The sequence below is a fragment of the Ursus americanus genome, chromosome 14, assembly GCF_024610735.1.
Source record: "Ursus americanus isolate L20-20 chromosome 14, mUrsAme1.1.p, whole genome shotgun sequence".
Taxonomy (NCBI): domain Eukaryota; kingdom Metazoa; phylum Chordata; class Mammalia; order Carnivora; family Ursidae; genus Ursus; species Ursus americanus.
The window spans coordinates 37,616,531-37,633,690 of NC_142140.1; the positions used below are offsets into that span (position 1 = coordinate 37,616,531).

The following is a 17,160-nucleotide window of genomic DNA, read 5'->3' on the forward strand; positions in this document are numbered from 1 at the left end:
TATGGTGTCGCGATGCCACGCACTCAGCAGACGCTGAAGAGCTGAAAGGTTTGCCTACTGACACCCACCTTGCCTTTGTTGAAGTAGTGGATGATCTTGCGGCACAACCCCTCTTTCCGCTGCCACTCTGTCTGGGCCGGGTAGTGGAGAAATTCCCGCAGCGGCCGCTCCTCCCACTGCAGCAGCTCACAGTAGAGGAGCAGGGTGAATGCGGCCTCTGTGGGGACAGGCAATAGGGAGGTCCAGGGGCTTCTCCTCAGGGGTCCAGGAGTCGCCTCGTGCCGGGGGACTAGGCTAAGCACCATGCTAGGGCAGGGCATGTGCGGCCCAGGTCAGGGACACTGCATACCAAAGATGAGATAAAGGGGCTGCCCATAGCATTAAGGGGCCTAAGATCCTCGTAGACACATTCCTCCCATAGCCTGATCACCGGTGCTGGGCTCCAGATAGAGTATGGCCCAGTTACCTGGGTTTGTACACAGGCTGCCTTGCTTTGGGAGACGCTGACATGTCAGAGAGTTCTTGGGCTCCTTTCTGGTCAACTGACTACAGCTTACTTGCCAACCTTCTCAGACTGGCTCTTGGTGCTAGGCACTGACCAAGGCTCCTCTCAGCCCTCCCTAAGCCAGTCCTAGTGCCTCAAGCACCATTTTCTGACCTCAGCATGGCCCTTATCTCTACAATTTCTGAAAGGACCAGAGAGGAGTGTAAAAAAATGGTGATCGCTGTGTGATGGGCCTGCAGCCAGAAGCGCCGTTCCTGGAGGAGCCTAAAGTTGATGCTGGACTCAGCGCAGAGGACCAGGGACACCTTACCCAACATGTGGAACTGTTGGAGAGGGTTATATAAAACAACAGCAACTAAATACTACGGTTCCCTAAATTCTAAGGCATGTGTCACACTGAATTACAATCACCACTGTTTCCTGTTCTATTTGCTCATTTTTAGTGGGCATCTCCTACTGGCAAGGTAATTAGCTCTAGCTTCTCCCGGCCTTCAAGGCCCTACTCAAGTTCGCTCCCCATGACTGTGAAGAATCTCATTTCTAACGATCCTGTAACCCACTTCCAGTTTTAGCCAAATACACCTGCCTGCAAGCCACTCTCCGGGCTACTCATCATTGCTTCTCTGCCTGTGCTCTGGCCACCGGACCTTCCTGCCTAGGGATGCACAGGCCTTCTTACTGGATCCGGACGGAAGTCCTTTCTTTCCGGGGACAAGACCCTGAAGCACTTGAGGCCTCCCTCTGGAACTTAGGAAACCGGGAGAAATCTTCTTCTTTCCTGACTATATCCTTTTCAGATGTTATTCCTGACCCCACCAGAGACGTGGCTTAGCAACTATGGCACAAGGGGATCAGGCAGGAGACACATGCATGCATATACCCTCCTGACTCAGAGTGGTGCTCAGTAAACGGTGTGACAGGCAGGCTGAAATGCTTTTCAATTTGTTCTATGAGAAAAGGCCTTGGGGAGACTGGGCGGCTCAGTTAGTTAACCGTCTGACTCTTGATTTCGGCTCAGGTCATGATCTCAGGGTCTTGAGACTGAGCCCCGCGTTGGGCTCTGCACTCAGTGGGGAGTCTGATTAAGATTCTCTCTTTCTCTCTCCCTCTGCCCAGCCCCCTCAAAAAAAGAGAACAGGCCTTAGAACAGGTTACACTGTAAATACAATGAAAGGATCCCCATCTGGCCTCTCAGAAAGCCAGATGAACACCCTCTGGACTCTCCACACTCTCCATTGGGAGCTCAAAGTGGGGCTGCTGTGCAGTTGCAGGGGGAAGAGCCTAGGCTGCGAGGCAGTTCTGCCAGTGAGTTCTGGAAGTCCCAGGGTTAGGTAGGTATTTCTGTGGTGTGACCTCACTTAGCTCTGGCTGTGGAGGTCTTCAGAAAGGCTCTGCTCATGGACAGTGACAGTGAGCTCAGGATGCTCATCAGAATTTGGAGGTCACCCTTGAGGCCTCAGAGCCGGTAGACAGGAGGCAAGGAGAGAGCAGAACAGCCTCAGACAGAAGAGGCATGATGGCACAAGGGGAATTTCTGCCTGCTTTCTCTCCTCCATATGTTACAAAGGAGTTGAGGGAAAGGAGTCAGGTGGGGGCACAGCACAGGCCCCACCACTCTGCTAAGATCTGGCAGGCACCAGCTCAGAGCCTTTTTCTGCCAGCTGTGCATTCCTGTCCAGTCTGTCCTCAGGGGGAGGCATCGCTGTCCCCCTTCCACTTACCTGTGTAGTTTTCAGCCTGCAAATGCATATCACAAAGCTTATGGATGTAGCGGATATACATCTCTTCTTTGTTAATCTCAGATTTGTAAAAATTCTGTAAGAGAGAAGGAAACACACATCAAGATGAGAGAGGCTTCCATCTGTAGTGGCCATACCTGAGCTCCAGGCAGCTGGCCAAAACCCTTGGTGCACTGCGCAGAAGAAGGGCAGGCCGTGGAGGCACCCAGCACCGGAAAGAGAAAGGACCAGCCAGAAGGCACACCGGCTCCCCACGTGTGGTGGAACCAGTGGCAGATCTGTGGCAGTCCTAAGTAGGGAGAAAGAGGAAGAGCGCCAAGGCAGACTGGGAATTAGGGTTTGTCAGGGTTGACTGGACCTTGCCAAGAGGCCAGGGTGGAGTTCTGTAAGAGAGAAGCTCATGTTGTTCCTTTCCCGAGTGGGAATGTGACTGACAAGGTGCAGGTCTCCAAGATACCAGTGACAGAGCTGATATCCTGACTCAGACCTTTAGGCTTAGAGCCACTGTAGAAGGGCCAAGCCCACCGCAGTGTAGGACAGAAACCATTCCACTGGGCAGATAGGAGGAAGGGCCCATGTCCTCTCACCATCAGGTTAACAGTGCAGCCGATCTTCTTATTCTCTGTTTCCTCTCCTTTCATGCAGTCCCTGGATGGGAGAACACAAATGAATGTCCCATGGCATGAAGTGCTGCCTCTGGGATAATGCACAGAACACCAGGGTCACAGAGGCATTAGTATGACTAAACCTGAAATTAGGATGCTCTCCAACAGAAAATGCTTCCACAGATGGGGACTGTACAGTGAGCTCCCTCTGAGCTTTGGACCCACTTCTAGGGTTCAAAGGTCTCTGTTCAACTGAACCCCTTGTTATGGTGGCAGAGTGTAGAGCTCAGATAGTACATTAGGGCATAAAGCGGCACCGACCAGTATCCTCAGCACAGAAGAGTGTATCAGTAGATAGAATGTTGAATCCCCAAGTCCTCAGAAGGAGAGGCACAGAGCTTTTCTGACAGGGAAAGTTCCCTTTGTAGGATAGTGTTCAACAGAAGCCAAGATGCTCTACTCTAGGGACCTAGCTTCAGGACCCTGTGGCTACAGCAACCATGGCATGGTTGTCATGTTAACTGCCTCACTGGCTTTTCTCCCTATGGTGTCCTTCCTGTGCACTAGTGAGAAGCACACGTTTGGTGTTTCTTTCTGACTTAGGGGTAGCTTCAGCCAGGGCTGGGCTGCATTCATGCCAAGCTGAGCAGGGCAGGGTTGGGTGTAGGAGGGGTTTCAGGGCTGGCCTGTGAGACACAGAATAATTGGAACACTGAGAATGGATCCTTCCCTAGGGAGAGAGGGATCAAAGCTAAGCTCCTCTGGAAGAACCAGAGGCTTGGCACAAGGAGACAGAGGAGAAGGAGAACCAGATTGGCGAATCCTGCAGGAAGTCTCCTATACACACAGCCAGTCAGAGTCCCATCTGCCTGTGGGGCCTCCTTCTGCGGCACCACATACTGCTCCGGTATACAGATACAGTTCCTTGTGTAGCCGTGGGTTAGGGAGAGGCTGCATAAGCAGGTTTGTGGAACGCTAAGATCAGGCGGAGAGAGTGTCTTGGCTTTGCTCCATCTCAGTAGGGAACATCACAGCTGGGAGTCAGGAACCCTAGTCCAAGTCACTGAACCTCCGGGTGATTGTTTGACAAACTCAGTTATCCCCACCTTCCCAGCTGCAATCCAGCTCCCAGAGAGATGACTTCTTTGAAAGAAAGGAATATTGAAAATCAATCTACACAACTCTCACGGTATTCCACAAAGTCAAGTGGCCTTCCTTCTCTGGAAGGCTACTATCAGAGTTGGCAGCTTTGTGGGATTTGGAACCTAGGTCCTCCTGGTTGGCTTCCCTGTCACCCATAGACATTTGGTTCCTTTGTAGCCAGACATGGGAGACCTGAGCATGCCACTGCAGAACCTGTCTTTTGGTGCTATCAGGGACAGGAAACCACTGTGACTTTTCAAGAGGAGGGCCAGATGGTCAACTTGTTACAAGCAACACACAAAGTGGCAGGAGGCATCTGTCTCTCCAATAAGTTGGCCCCATAGAGGGCAGTGAGATCTCAACTAGCTACTCTGGCATTAAATGGTTTGTTTTTTTCTAGAAAGCATCTGAAACACTTACCAGGCATCACCTTCTGTTTGGCCATAACTAGAGTTTTACTGCCAAGTCAATTAAACAGAAAAACACTGGCCTCAACCCACTGATACCAGGGCCATTCCCTACAAACCTTTGTGCGCTATGACTGCCTCTCCCATGCACTGCTGACAACTAACTCTTCTCTTCTGTGTGGCTTTGTATCACTTCCGTGTGGCTACTCAACAGAGAGGACACCTTTTAAAGCCTCTGACTTGGGTGCAGCCATTGTTCTCCTGCACTCTTTATCTGGAGGATGAATAGGGAAGACTCTCCTAAGAGGCTTCTGAAGCATCTGGCTGTGACCATTGTGCTGACCTAGACCAGGGCCAGGGCAGCTCTTACTGAGACTGGAGAGGCCTGAGAAAGGAAGGCTCCATAACCTCCAGCTTCTCTTACAGGTGGAGTGTTCTGCTTAAATCCCCAAGGGCTTGGCAACTCTAGCTCTGTCCCTGCATGTTCCAGGGCACTAAGAACCACTCCCCCCACCCCCAACCCCCAGGGGCTCTGCTTCCTCACCTGGGAAATACAGAAGCCACCAGTGAGCATCTTTATATCTGATATAGAGTATCATTCACACAAAAGTTGAAGACATTAACACAAATGTTGAAGAGGTACTCAGAGGAAGTTCATGCTGGTCTAAAACTGAGTCTCACACTCTAGGTTCAGGTCATTCTGGAGTATAACATATTAATTGTTTGTATAATCAGTGTGTGTGTGTGTGTGTGTGTGTGTGTGTGTGTGTGTGTGTGTGTATGTGTGTGTACGTTTCAGTGCAGGGAGGTTACAGAATTTTGTCCACCCTTCTTCCCTGTCTGATGGCAGGTGCAGAGAAGGCTGGGGATGTGGCATGAGCAAAGGAGTCCACTATTCTAAAAGGGGTCCCCAAAAAGCCACTTGTGACCTCCTAAGGCTCAGGAAAAATGGGCTGAAACTCACACAAGCCCAACTGTGCTACAGGAAGAGGGTATGCTTAAGATGTGAGGCCATCTCTCAGGAATTCCATCTCCACGTCCGGCTAGTACACTGGACAGACTTGGCATAGCAGTGCCCTCTCTTCAGCGGCAGCTGGAGGCGGCCCAAACTCCCTCATTTCCTGATACATAGTTTGCAAGTGCTCTCCCTTGCCATTTGCACATCTTGTACCATAGAGGAGACAACTATTGCTTGGCCATGGGTTTCCTCTGTCATTCTTCCTCATTCCCTATCACCTTCCTCTAGGCCCCCAAAAGGTACCCTTAGCCACCCCAAGAACTCTGCTGAGAGAATAAGCCTGCAAAAGGGGTTTCACTGCCACTTCTGGAGTAATTCAAAAGCCATGATATGACAGAAGGCAAGACTTCATGAAAAAACTAATTTTACATGAACTCTCAGACTGAACACAACATAAAGATCTCTGAGCTCACAGTCTGCTTCCTCTAATCTATTCATGGACAGGACCAAGGGACAGAAATAAACAGACTTCAGGCAAAGAGTAGAGGCATGGAAAAGTAGGGTCCCCAGTCCCTGGAAAAACCAACTGGAAATCCTACAAGGTCCCACTTCTGTACCACGTGACATTTCCCTGCCCATCTGCCATATGGCCCTCAGGAACATCTGCACAAAGGACCTACAGTTGTTTCCTGCATTGCTCTGTTGTGCCATTCCTCTGAGCCTTGACCCTTCTGGATGGAAAGCCAGATGGCTGCATGTCCCTGGGATGCCCCCTGGGGGCACATATTAGGGGTGATCCCAGGAAGCCCCGGCCCACCGTTGGGAGAAGGCTCTTTCCCTCTCTCTCCTTGGCCATCAGTAGATTCCTAATGACTGGTGATGGCACCCAAAACCAGAACAGTCCTCCCCCTGGGGCGCCTGGGTGGCTCAGTCGTTAAGCATCTGCCTTCAGGTCAGGGCGTGATCCCGGAGTCCTGGGATCGAGCCCCACGTCAGGCTCCTCCGCTGGGAGCCTGCTTCTTCCTCTCCCACTCCCCCTGCCTGTGTTCCCTCTCGCTGGCTGTCTCTCTCTCTGTCAAATAAATAAATAAAATCTTTAAAAAAAAAAAGAACAGTCCTCCCCCTGAAGGCCACATGGTCTCAATTTTAAGGTCAGGGGATGTCCTTGCTGAGGAAAGTATCCTGATCAGAGAAGAGGTCAGGTAGGTAGGTGCCTGAAAATATACCTGTAGTCAAGAAGGCGTTCCATGAGGCGGGTGACTGAGGTCACAAAGGAAATGCCGGTTTCACGCCATGTTTCCTGTTCAACCTTCTCCAGCAGGCTATTGGTAGGAGGGTAGAGGAAACAAACACAATATACAATTCATGAGCCTTCCCTGGGCACCAGAGTGAGGTCCCAGAACCTGTGGGGCTTGTGATGGATCTGGAGACGGCAGACTTACCACACTGCAGTCTTACCTGGGGTAGGGCCCAAACAGCTGGGTTCTATTCCATGCAGCAGAAAGCAAAGACAAGGTGATTACTGAACTGGCAGGAACAGATGAGCATACTTTCCATTTTCCTGTGTAAGTTCCTAAGGATGCCAATGAACTGAGGAAGGGGTTTTAAAGCCCCGGCCCTTTTGGTGTATGCTATGAGGTTTGTTCTGAAACAGCAGCTGAGTGAGAGCCCACTGAGGATGGACCTGGCTTTGCAGTTGGCTGTCTACCTCTATCACTGCTCAAGAGGCATCCTCGGCAAACATACAAACCAACCTTTCCACGTAAACCAAGAAAAAGTTCTGACTAGTCTTGAAGGTCCAGTATGAAGGGCAGTTAGTGAGTCCAGGAGCTAGACCTAGTCATCTCCACTGTCAGGGGATGCTTCCCTGTGAAATGGACCAGAGCTGAGAGCTAAATTCCCAGGTCCTTTTCTCATTTGCCAGTCTGGGCTCCTGGTACCTCAGGGCAGCCTCTGGCTTCTCTGCCTTCTCACAGATCTCTCCTAGGGTACGATGACCTGGACTCCGATTGCTCCAGTGATCAGCCCGGGTCCAGGTCTCACTGCTGATTCCTTTCCACACTGTCCCTTACTCCCTGAAAGTCATGAAAGTCACCTGGAATGGTAGGTTGAGCTAGAGGCCAGTCTGGCTGCTGTTAATGCTGCCATGACAGTGATGGTCTTCTCCACACAGTGTGTGGGCTGAGCTGAGGTTTTTGGGAAAGTCTGTGAGGGTTTCCATTGTGACCCATGTTACTAGAGAGAGAAGGCAGCACCATTGCTTTGGCCTCTGAGCTGTGTGGATGAAGCCACTGTGTCAGTACTTCCTAAACTATTCTACAGAGCTCTGCTGTCCTGGAGGACTGAGGAAGGTATTCTGTGAGCAAACAAGCCTGGGAAATGTTGGTCACACTCCTGTTGGAGAGATTTCACAACTTTCTTTGTATTGTAGGCTTTGAGAAGTCCTACAGTACAGAGGCCTGTTCAATTTTAATTGAATCTTTTCTGAACTGATTAGCCCATGATCCACTTATTTTCTTCCCCAGTATCTTCCCCAAAACACAAATTGGGAAATGCTGCTCCATGGTTCTCAGCGGCTTTCAGCCCTCAGACATGATTTAGAAGAGTTTATGAAACACTACTTGGTCAGGTAGTTAGTAACTGCAAGTTATTTGTGTGCTTTTTCCTTTGCAGTAAAATCATCCGTTAGTAACTTACGAAGAGATTTCTCTGCATTATTTCCACAATTAGAAACATTTTCAGCGAAAAGAACAATACTAAAGTATGGATTCATTTTCACAAATCATAATTATTTAAATTTCAAATAAATTCACATTTTATTGTGTGACTCATCAAGGAACAAAGTGGGCAGGATATAGCAGAACGATTACCCCCTCCTGAAATTGGAAGATCTGGGTCTTCCCCCCACAGACCTGTTTCTCACTGGTCATTCAACTGAGGGCATGCTAACACTTCCCTGAGCTCAGTTTTATCACCTCTATTCATCAGGATAATTTCTGCCCTGCCCACTTCACAGGTGTGTTGTGAGGATTAAGTAAGAAATATCAACACATTTTGTATACTGTAAAGTTCTAAGTAAATGTACAGTATTATTACTGGAAAAATACATTACAGGCTTGTCTTCAAAATGGCACTAAAACAAAGAAAAATATTAAAGCTGGAAGTAATGAGTAAGATGGGAAGAGACTCCGAGTTAAGAGTCTTAACATTTTGTTTTTTAGGAAGATAAAGTGTCCAACATCACTATTTATCTAGGAGGACCATGGCTCCCCTGAGTCCCTCCTTTGGACTTAGCCCTGTGGCAAGTCCTGTAAGGTCTCTTGGCCTCCATCAGTTTAAGACAGAAGCTATGAATGGTGGACCTAGGAGAACCCCCGACATCATTCAGCACAACCACCCTGTTTCACAAGCAGGGAAACTGGCCTGGAGAGTGGGTACAACTTGTTAAAGTCACAATACCCATGGTAGTGTTTTTTCCAAGCTGATTGTACCATCTTACAAACCAGGGATTTAATTTAACTTTTATCCTCTTAGGAATGCCAACATTGAGCCCTTGCTGAGTCCCCATGGGCTGTTTGCCCAACTGGATAGAGTGCATGCTCTGAAGACACATGATGACCCTTTTCCTACCAGCAAATCTAAGAGCTCAGAGTTAACCGCCTGTCTCTACCTCTTTAGTCAACTATGGCAATCCCTGAGAGAGCTTGCTGCCATAATGCCATCTTCCTGTTGACTAGGACAACCCAGGTCTCTCCTGATACCCACCCTCTGAAGCCTGCCCAGCGCGGGTTGCACCCCTTCATCAGCCCACTTCACCCCCTCCCTGAGGTGCCAGGGGTTGAAACAGCTTACAGCAGTCCGAAAAGCTCCCTGTAGCTCTCGTCACCTTTCCCTTCAGATACCATGCTGTCCAGCTTGTCAATCAGCTCGGCCTCCACCTAGAAGGAAGCAGAGACTTCGTAAACCTGAGCTGACCTGAGAGGAAGGATGGGAAATCCAGCTCCTGCCACAGGTGAGGATGTTGGGAAACTGCTTCCTGATTTTTTAACTTGTACCAAATAAATCCTGGGGAAGGCAGGATCTCATCTGTGGCACCAAGAAACCACCCTGCCTCCCTCGATTAGGAAGGCCTCCCAGTCCAGTGGTTTAAATTAAAGTTGGAACTTACACACCTCAGATACTCTTTTCCCAGTCTAGGGGCAAAAGGCAAGGATTCCCTGGAAAGAAAAGTATTTTGGATCCAAAAGAGGCCTTTGTCAATTTTTTTTCTATGTTTAAGTAGCCCTTTATTTATTTTTTCTGATGTAAAGTTCAATGATTCATTAGTTGTGTATAACACCCAGTGCACCATGCAATACGTGCCCTCCTTACTACCAGTCTATCCCATTCCCCCACCCCCCTCCCCTCTGAAGCCTTCAGTTTGTTTCTCATAGTCCATAGTCTCTCATGCTCTCTCATTCCCCCTTCTTTTTTTTTTTTTAATGATTTTTTATTATATTATGTTAGTCACCATACAGGACATCCCCGGTTTCCAATATAAAGTTCGATGATTCATTAGTTGCTATAACACCCAGTGCACCATGCAATACGTGCCCTCCTTACTACCCATCACCAGTCTATCCCATTCCCCCACCCCCCTCCCCTCTGAGGCCCTCAGTTTGTTTCTCATACTCCATAGTCTCTCATGTTTCATTCCCCCTTCTGATTACCCCCCTTTCTTTATCCCTTTCTTCCCCTACTGATCTTCCTAGTTCTTATGTTCCATAGATGAGAGAAATCATATGATAATTGTCTTTCTCTGCTTGATTTATTTCACTTAGCATTATCTCCTCCAGTGCCGTCCATGTTGCAGCAAATAGTTAAAATGTCCATGCTACCCAGAGCAATCTACACTTTCAATGCTATCCTGATCAAAATACTGATGACATTTTTCAAAGAACTGGAACAAATAGTCCTTAAATTTGTATGGAACCAGAAAAGGCCCCGAATCACCAAGGAACTGCTGAAAAGGAAAAACAAAGCTGGGGGCATCACAATGCCGGACTTCAAGCTGTACTACAAAGCTGAGATCACAAAGACAGCATGGTACTGGCACAAAAACAGACACACAGACCAATGGAACAGAATAGAGAACCCAGAAATGGACCCTCGGCTCTTTGGGCAACTAATCTTTGATAAAGCAGGAAAAACCATCCGGTGGAAAAAAGACAGTCTCTTCAATAAATGGTGCTGGGAAAATTGGACAGCTACATGCAAAAGAATGAAACTTGACCACTCTCTCACACCATACACGAAGATAAACTCCAAATGGATGAAAGACCTCAATGTGAGACAGGAATCCATCAAAATCCTAGAGGAGAGCATAGGCAGCAACCTCTATGACATCAGCCAAAGCAATCTTTTTCATGACACATCTCCAAAGGCAAGAGAAACAAAAGATAAAATGAACTTGTGGGACTTCATCAAGATAAAAAGCTTCTGCACAGCCAAGGAAACAGTCAAAAAAACTAAGAGGCAGCCCACAGAATGGGAGAAGATAGTTGCAAATGATGCTACAGATAAAAGACTGGTATCCAAGATCTACAAAGAGCTTCTCAAACTCAATACACGAGAAACAAATAATCAAATCATAAAATGGGCAGAAGATATGAACAGACACTTTTCCAATGATGACATACAAATGGCTAACAGACACATGAAAAAATGTTCAACATCATTAGCCATCAGGGAAATTCAAATCAAAACCACGCTAAGATATCACCTTACGCCAGTTAGAATGGCAAAAATTGACAAGGCAAGAAACAACAATTGCTGGAGAGGATGTGGAGAAAGGGGATCCCTCCTACATTGTTGGTGGGAATGCAAGTTGGTACAGCCACTCTGGAAAACAGTGTGGAGGTCCCTTAAAAAGTTAAAAAATTGAGCTACCCTATGACCTGGCCATTGCACTACTGGGTATTTACCCCAAAGATACAGACGTAGTGAAGAGAAGGGCCATATGCACCCCAATGTTCATAGCAGCATTGTCCACAATAGCTAAATCGTGGAAAGAACCGAGATGCCCTTCAACAGATGACTGAATTAAGAAGTTGTGGTCCATATATACAATGGAATATTACTCAGCTATCAGAAAGAACGATTTCTCAACATTTGCTGTGACATGGATGGCACTGGAGGAGATAATGCTAAGTGAAATAAATTTTTTTTTCTTAAAAATTGTTCATTCAAAAGACATTGTGTGAGTAAAATACATTTGGTTAGAACTTTACCCTCTAGTCAGCCAGTCACAAAGGAAGCCTGCTGCAGGGCTAGTCCTCACGGTAATGGCTGACATGATTCTGATTTGAGCAAGTTATGAGTCTTTCCTTCAGAGATTCTCCTTCAGGATAAAATGCTCCACTATTTGTCCCCGTAGGACTTAAGCCCTTGGGGCTGCTGCCTCTGCCACTGCCACTGCCTCATCACTGAGGCCCTTGCATTTGTTACTGGATTCCTAAACTGTAAGGAGCAAGACTGTACCTGTTCCCACCACCCCACTGATCTGCAAGGCATTCAGCAGTGCTCAGCCACGTTTCTAATAAGCCTCCCTGGATTTACTCTGAGGTGAGAAATTAGCTGTAAGTGATGTGAGATAAAAATCTTTTAAACCCCTAATTAGCCTTTAAAATGTGGTCTTGTAAAAAAAATGTGGTATTGTGGTATTATATATAGAGATACTTCATATAAACAAAAATGGCATGGCTGCTTTTAATGATGAGCTATAACAGAAGCATTTTCTCACTTCACATAGAGCCAAAGAGTCTTAAGGCAATGAAGTAATAAAAAAATAATTGAATTAGGAAATTCATCGAAGGCAATTATGGCTTCTGAAATCCCTTCAGCAGAAAATGAGAATGGATGAATAAATACGGTCCTGTTTATAGTGGTCTGCTACGTGGCCAGGATGGAGACTGTCATACATTTATGTCTGGCCTGATGAGTCAGCTGCTTGAATATGCATTTCAAGAGAAAAGAGGAAATCTGAGACCAGGGGTCCTTAGGGATTGATGCCATCTGTCTTTCTCTGTGTGGAGAAGAGGCTTCAGCAGGGACATTCCTGGGGTCATGTAAAGTCAGGGAGAGTCAAGCCCAGAGGCCAAGGTCTCTCATTCTCAGTTCAAATCTTGTCTTGTCTTACTGAGACAATCAGCTGGCCACAAGCCTCCCAGGGAAGAAGGGTCTGTTTATAACAGGAGATCTCTCTCCACACATGCAGGTACAGGTAGATTGTATTTTCCAGAACAGGGCAAAGGTGGGTAGGGTACCTGGAGCAGCAGAGTATAACAGTGCACACATGGGTGCAGCAGTTCCCTGGAGTTCTCAAAATGGGTCCCTGGGCCAGCAGTATCAGTTATCACGGATGTCATTAGAAATGCAAATTCTCAGGGTTCCTGGGTGGCTCAGTTGGTTACACGTCCAACTCTTGTTTTCGGCTCAGGTCACGATCTCAGGGTCGTGAGATTGAGCCCTGCTGAGCGTGAAGCCTGCTTAAGATTCTCTCCCTCCCTCTCCCTTTGCCCCTCCCCGACTTGTGTGCGTTTGTGCTTTCTCTCTCAAGTAAATAAATAAATCTTAAAAAAACAGATGCAAATTCTCAGGCTCCCAGTGGATCAGAACTTTGGGAAGGAGAGAGGCAATCTGTTTCAAACAAGTCCTCCGGGTAGTTCTGATACCTATTCAAGTGTTAGAGCTTCTGTGTTAGTTAGGCAAAGGAGCTGGTGATGGAAGGCTATGGGGACATTACTTCATCACCCTCTGCAGTGCTGATAAAGGAAGAAGTTATTAGGAGAAACTGAGAAATCCAAAATACAGAATGCTGAAGATCAATGTATGCAAAACCAATGTCTTTAAGTCAAATGAAATGCTAAGTTCTTCAAATATATCGTGTCATAATTGGTAATACAATTTCAGGCTTGCAGAGTTACTTTTATTCTATGGAACCAATATTCCTGAAGTGACAAGTGACACCTTGTTACTCATTCGTTCAACAAACATCTGTTCTGTGACAACACCTGCCTACTTCAGAACAAGATATTCACCTCTTTCAGCCTACGTTTCCTCGCTTATGAAGCAGTAACAGAGGTTAACAGTCCTCTTTGGTGTCCCTGTGCCCTAGCTCTTGGAAGTGCTCCATGAATGTTAGTTTTGATTTTTATCTCCATGAATCTAGCATGTCTCAGGTACCACATTGGGTTCTAAGGAATAAAAGCACAAGAAACAGCCCTGGTCCCCAGTAGCTAGCTCATTGACAGAGGAGGGAGGGACAACAGCTGACTCAGCTCAGCACGCTCAGTGCTTGGGACAGGGCACACAGAGAGGGTGGCCTGCAGTCTGAGAAATCAGTGGACAGCAGTGTTTTGAGAAGTGCTGTTGTAAAAACTTAAGGAAAGCTTTTGCTCTTTGATCCAGCAATTACAGGTGAGAAGTTTACCTAAGCAAATAATTAGGGATGGATATTTTTTTTGCAATATTAACAACAAAAATCTGGAATGAACCTAAGTTTCTACAACTAGGAGCCTGAATAAAAACATAGTGGTCTAAGCCACTCAATGGAATACTCTGTGGCCTCTAAACTGACAATGCAGTACCAAGGAACATTAACTGACAGGAAGAGACAGTGATGACAGGGTGCTACTAAAAAGGGGAGATTAAAAGTCAATACACACAATGGTCCCCCAAACCCCAATATACACAATGACTCAATTTTTTAACTTAAAAACCTCGATGTATGGAAAAAAATTCTAAAAAAGACATACCCTGCCTCCCACCCAAGTTACTAGTATAGCAGGATTACAGATTAAATTTTTTCATGATAGTTTATTACAATTTTAATTTTTCTACATTAAATAACTACTGTTTTTATAATTAGAAGAAATATTTTTAGTAGGTGGGAAGAAGTAGGGGAGTGATTAACAGAGCCAAAGCTGTGGAAAGCACAACTGGAATCAAGAAAAAAAAGTCATTGAATTTTGGTGATTAGAAGGTTATGGGTGGGGGCGCCTGGATGACAGAGTCGTTAAGCGTCTGCCTTTGGCCCAGGGCGTGATCCCAGTGTTTTGGGATCGACCCCCACATCAGGCTCCTCTGCTAGGAGCCTGCTTCTTCCTCTCCCACTCCCCCTGCTTGTGTTCCCTCTCTCGCTGGCTGTCTCTGTCAAATAAATAAATAAAAAATCTTAAAAAAAAAAGAAGGTTATGGGTGATCTTGAAGAGAGCAGCTTCAACAGAAGTGGGTATGCAATACACACTAGACTGGACGGGTAGGAGGGTGGGAACGGAAAGGGGGGATGCAAAAAGTAGACCACTCTTTTAAAATATTTGATAGGGAAGCAGCAGCAAGATTTTTCTAACCGGGATTAACAAGGTTTACATGTCTTGCTAGATATCAATTATTCACAACAGTCTTTTATGGGGGAGGGGCAGAGAGAGAAAGGGAGAAAGAAATCTTGTTTTTTTTTTTAAAGATTTTATTTATTTATTTGAGAGAGAGAGAGAGAGAGAGGGAGGGAGAGAGGGAGGGAGAGTACTAGCAGGAGAAGGGGCAGAGGGAGAGGGAGAAGCAGACTACCTGCTGAGCAGGGAGCCCGATGTGGGGCTTGATCCCAGGACCCTGAGATCATGACCTGAGCTAAAGGCAGCTGCTTAACCAACTGAGCCACCCAGGCACCCCTGGAGAAAGAGAATCTTAAGCAGGCTCCACACCCAGCACATAGCCCGACATGGGGCTCCATCTCACAATCTCATGACCTGAGCTCAAATCAACAGTCAGACTCTTAACTGACTGAACCACTCAGGTGCCCCATGACAGTCTTAATGAGGGAAAGAACACAACTTGACAGCTGAGTCTTAAAGTGTGAGACAAATGAGTTCCAAGTTAGTCTTCCACAAAGGTAACCTTCTTTATTGGGTAGTAGCAATGGGGGAATGCAGCCTAGCCCCTCTTTTAACAGACTCCGATGACTCATGGTGCAGTTCTTCAATGCCATCTACTTCTTGGTAACTAGGTTCTCTCATCAGGCTGTTGTGAATTTTTCACAATTAGAAGGCTGTGACAACAGAAAAGCAACAATTCTTTTCTGTTTAAAGTTATTATTTCCCAAAGAAATAAGGGCATTAGAGCTGCACACTCCAAAAATGGATTCTTATGTTAAATGCTATTTACCCATGATAAAGAGCATCTATAAAAAACCTAGAGCTAGCGTTATACTTAACTGTGAAACACCAAATGCTCTCCCTGAAGACTAAGAGGAAAGCAAGGATGTCTACTCTCATCACTCCTATTTAACACCAGACCAGAGGTCCCAGTCAGTGCGATGAGGTAAGAAAAAAAAAAGGAGCTCCTGGGTGGCACGTTTGGTTAAATGTCTGACTCTTGATTTCAGCTCAGGTCATGATCTCAGGGTTGTGAGACTGAGCCTTGCGTTGGGCTCTGCACTGGGTGTGGAGCCTGCTTAAGATTCTCTCTCCCTCTCCCTCTGTCCCCCTCTACTTGCACCTGCACACGTTCTCTCTCTAAACAAAAAGAAAAGGAAAGGAAAGGAAAGGAAAGGAAAGGAAAGGAAAGGAAAGGAAAGGAAAGGAGGAATATACAGATTAGAGAGGAAGAAATAAAACTGTCTCTGTTTGAAGGTGATAGGATTATCTAAATAGAAAATCCCAAGGAATCTCCAAAAACCTTCTGGAACTAATGAGTGAGTTTAGTAAGGGTGCAGGAAATAATATTAGTATACAAAACAACTGTATTTCTATGTACTAGCAACAAACAACTGAAAAATAAAATTTAAAAATCAAAATAATTTATAATAGCACCAAAAAATAGGAAATACTTACATATAAATCTAACAACATGTACAAGATCTGTGTGCAGAAATAGTGAAAGAAATAAAAGAATATCTAAAAAAATGGAGAGACACATTGCCTTCATGGACTAGAAGTATTAAGTATTACTAAGATATCAATTCTTTCCAATGTGACCTCTAGAATACAATGTAATCTCAATCAAAATCCCAGCAGGAATTTCTGCAGATACTGACATGCTAATTCTGAGATTTAACAGAAAAAGGAACTAGAATGGCTAAGACAATATTGGAAAAAAAAAAAGAACAAATTTGGAGATTGGCACCACTTGCTTTTAAGGCTAACTATAAAACTACCATATCAAGACAGTGTGGTGATGGTAAAAGATAAGACATAGATGGAAAGACTAGTGAGTCCAGAAAGAGAACCTAACACATACGGTGAACTGAATTTTGACAAAGAATAGTATTTTTTTCAATAAAAGGTGTTGGACAACCATGTGGGAAAAAGAAAAAAAAAGAGTCTGGACCCATACTTCACATCTTTATACAAATGTTACCCCAAAATAGGTAAGAGATCTAAATATAAAATTATAAAATCTCTAGAAGAAACACAGGAGAAAAAATTTGGTCCTGGGTTAGGCAGAGTTCTCAGATATGATCCCCAAAGCATGATCTATAGAAACTGGACTCCACAAGAATTAAACATTTTTGTTCTGTGAAAGACACTGTTTGTGGTAAATGAGAAGACAAGCTAAGGACTGGAAGGAAATGTTTGTAAATCATATTCAACAAAGGACTGACATCCAGAATACATAAAGAACCTTCAAAACTCAACAATAAGAAAACATAACCCAATTAAAAAATGGACACAAGTTTTGCATAATCATTTCACCAAAGAAGATATCACGATGGTAAACACACACACTAAAAGATGCTCAACATTAGTCATTAAAGAAATGGAAATTA

At 45.7% G+C, this 17,160-nt stretch overlaps 1 protein-coding gene across 4 annotated transcripts in view; it reads right to left on the minus strand.

The window, feature by feature from the left end:
- The window catches only part of DOCK3 (dedicator of cytokinesis 3), a 568,180-nt gene that overhangs the window by 31,033 nt on the left and 519,987 nt on the right, over positions 1-17,160 (minus strand). For 3 of the 4 annotated variants that reach the window (XM_087867015.1, XM_087867013.1, XM_087867012.1), the window contains 6 exons: positions 9,210-9,295; positions 6,816-6,842; positions 6,584-6,679; positions 2,832-2,892; positions 2,227-2,320; positions 69-217 (listed from right to left, as the gene is read on the minus strand). In XM_087867015.1, coding sequence (XP_087723141.1) covers positions 69-217; positions 2,227-2,320; positions 2,832-2,892; positions 6,584-6,679; positions 6,816-6,842; positions 9,210-9,295 — 513 coding nt within the window. The remainder of the gene's footprint in view (positions 1-68; positions 218-2,226; positions 2,321-2,831; positions 2,893-6,583; positions 6,680-6,815; positions 6,843-9,209; positions 9,296-17,160) is intronic. The other variant, XM_087867014.1, reaches the window with a different exon arrangement.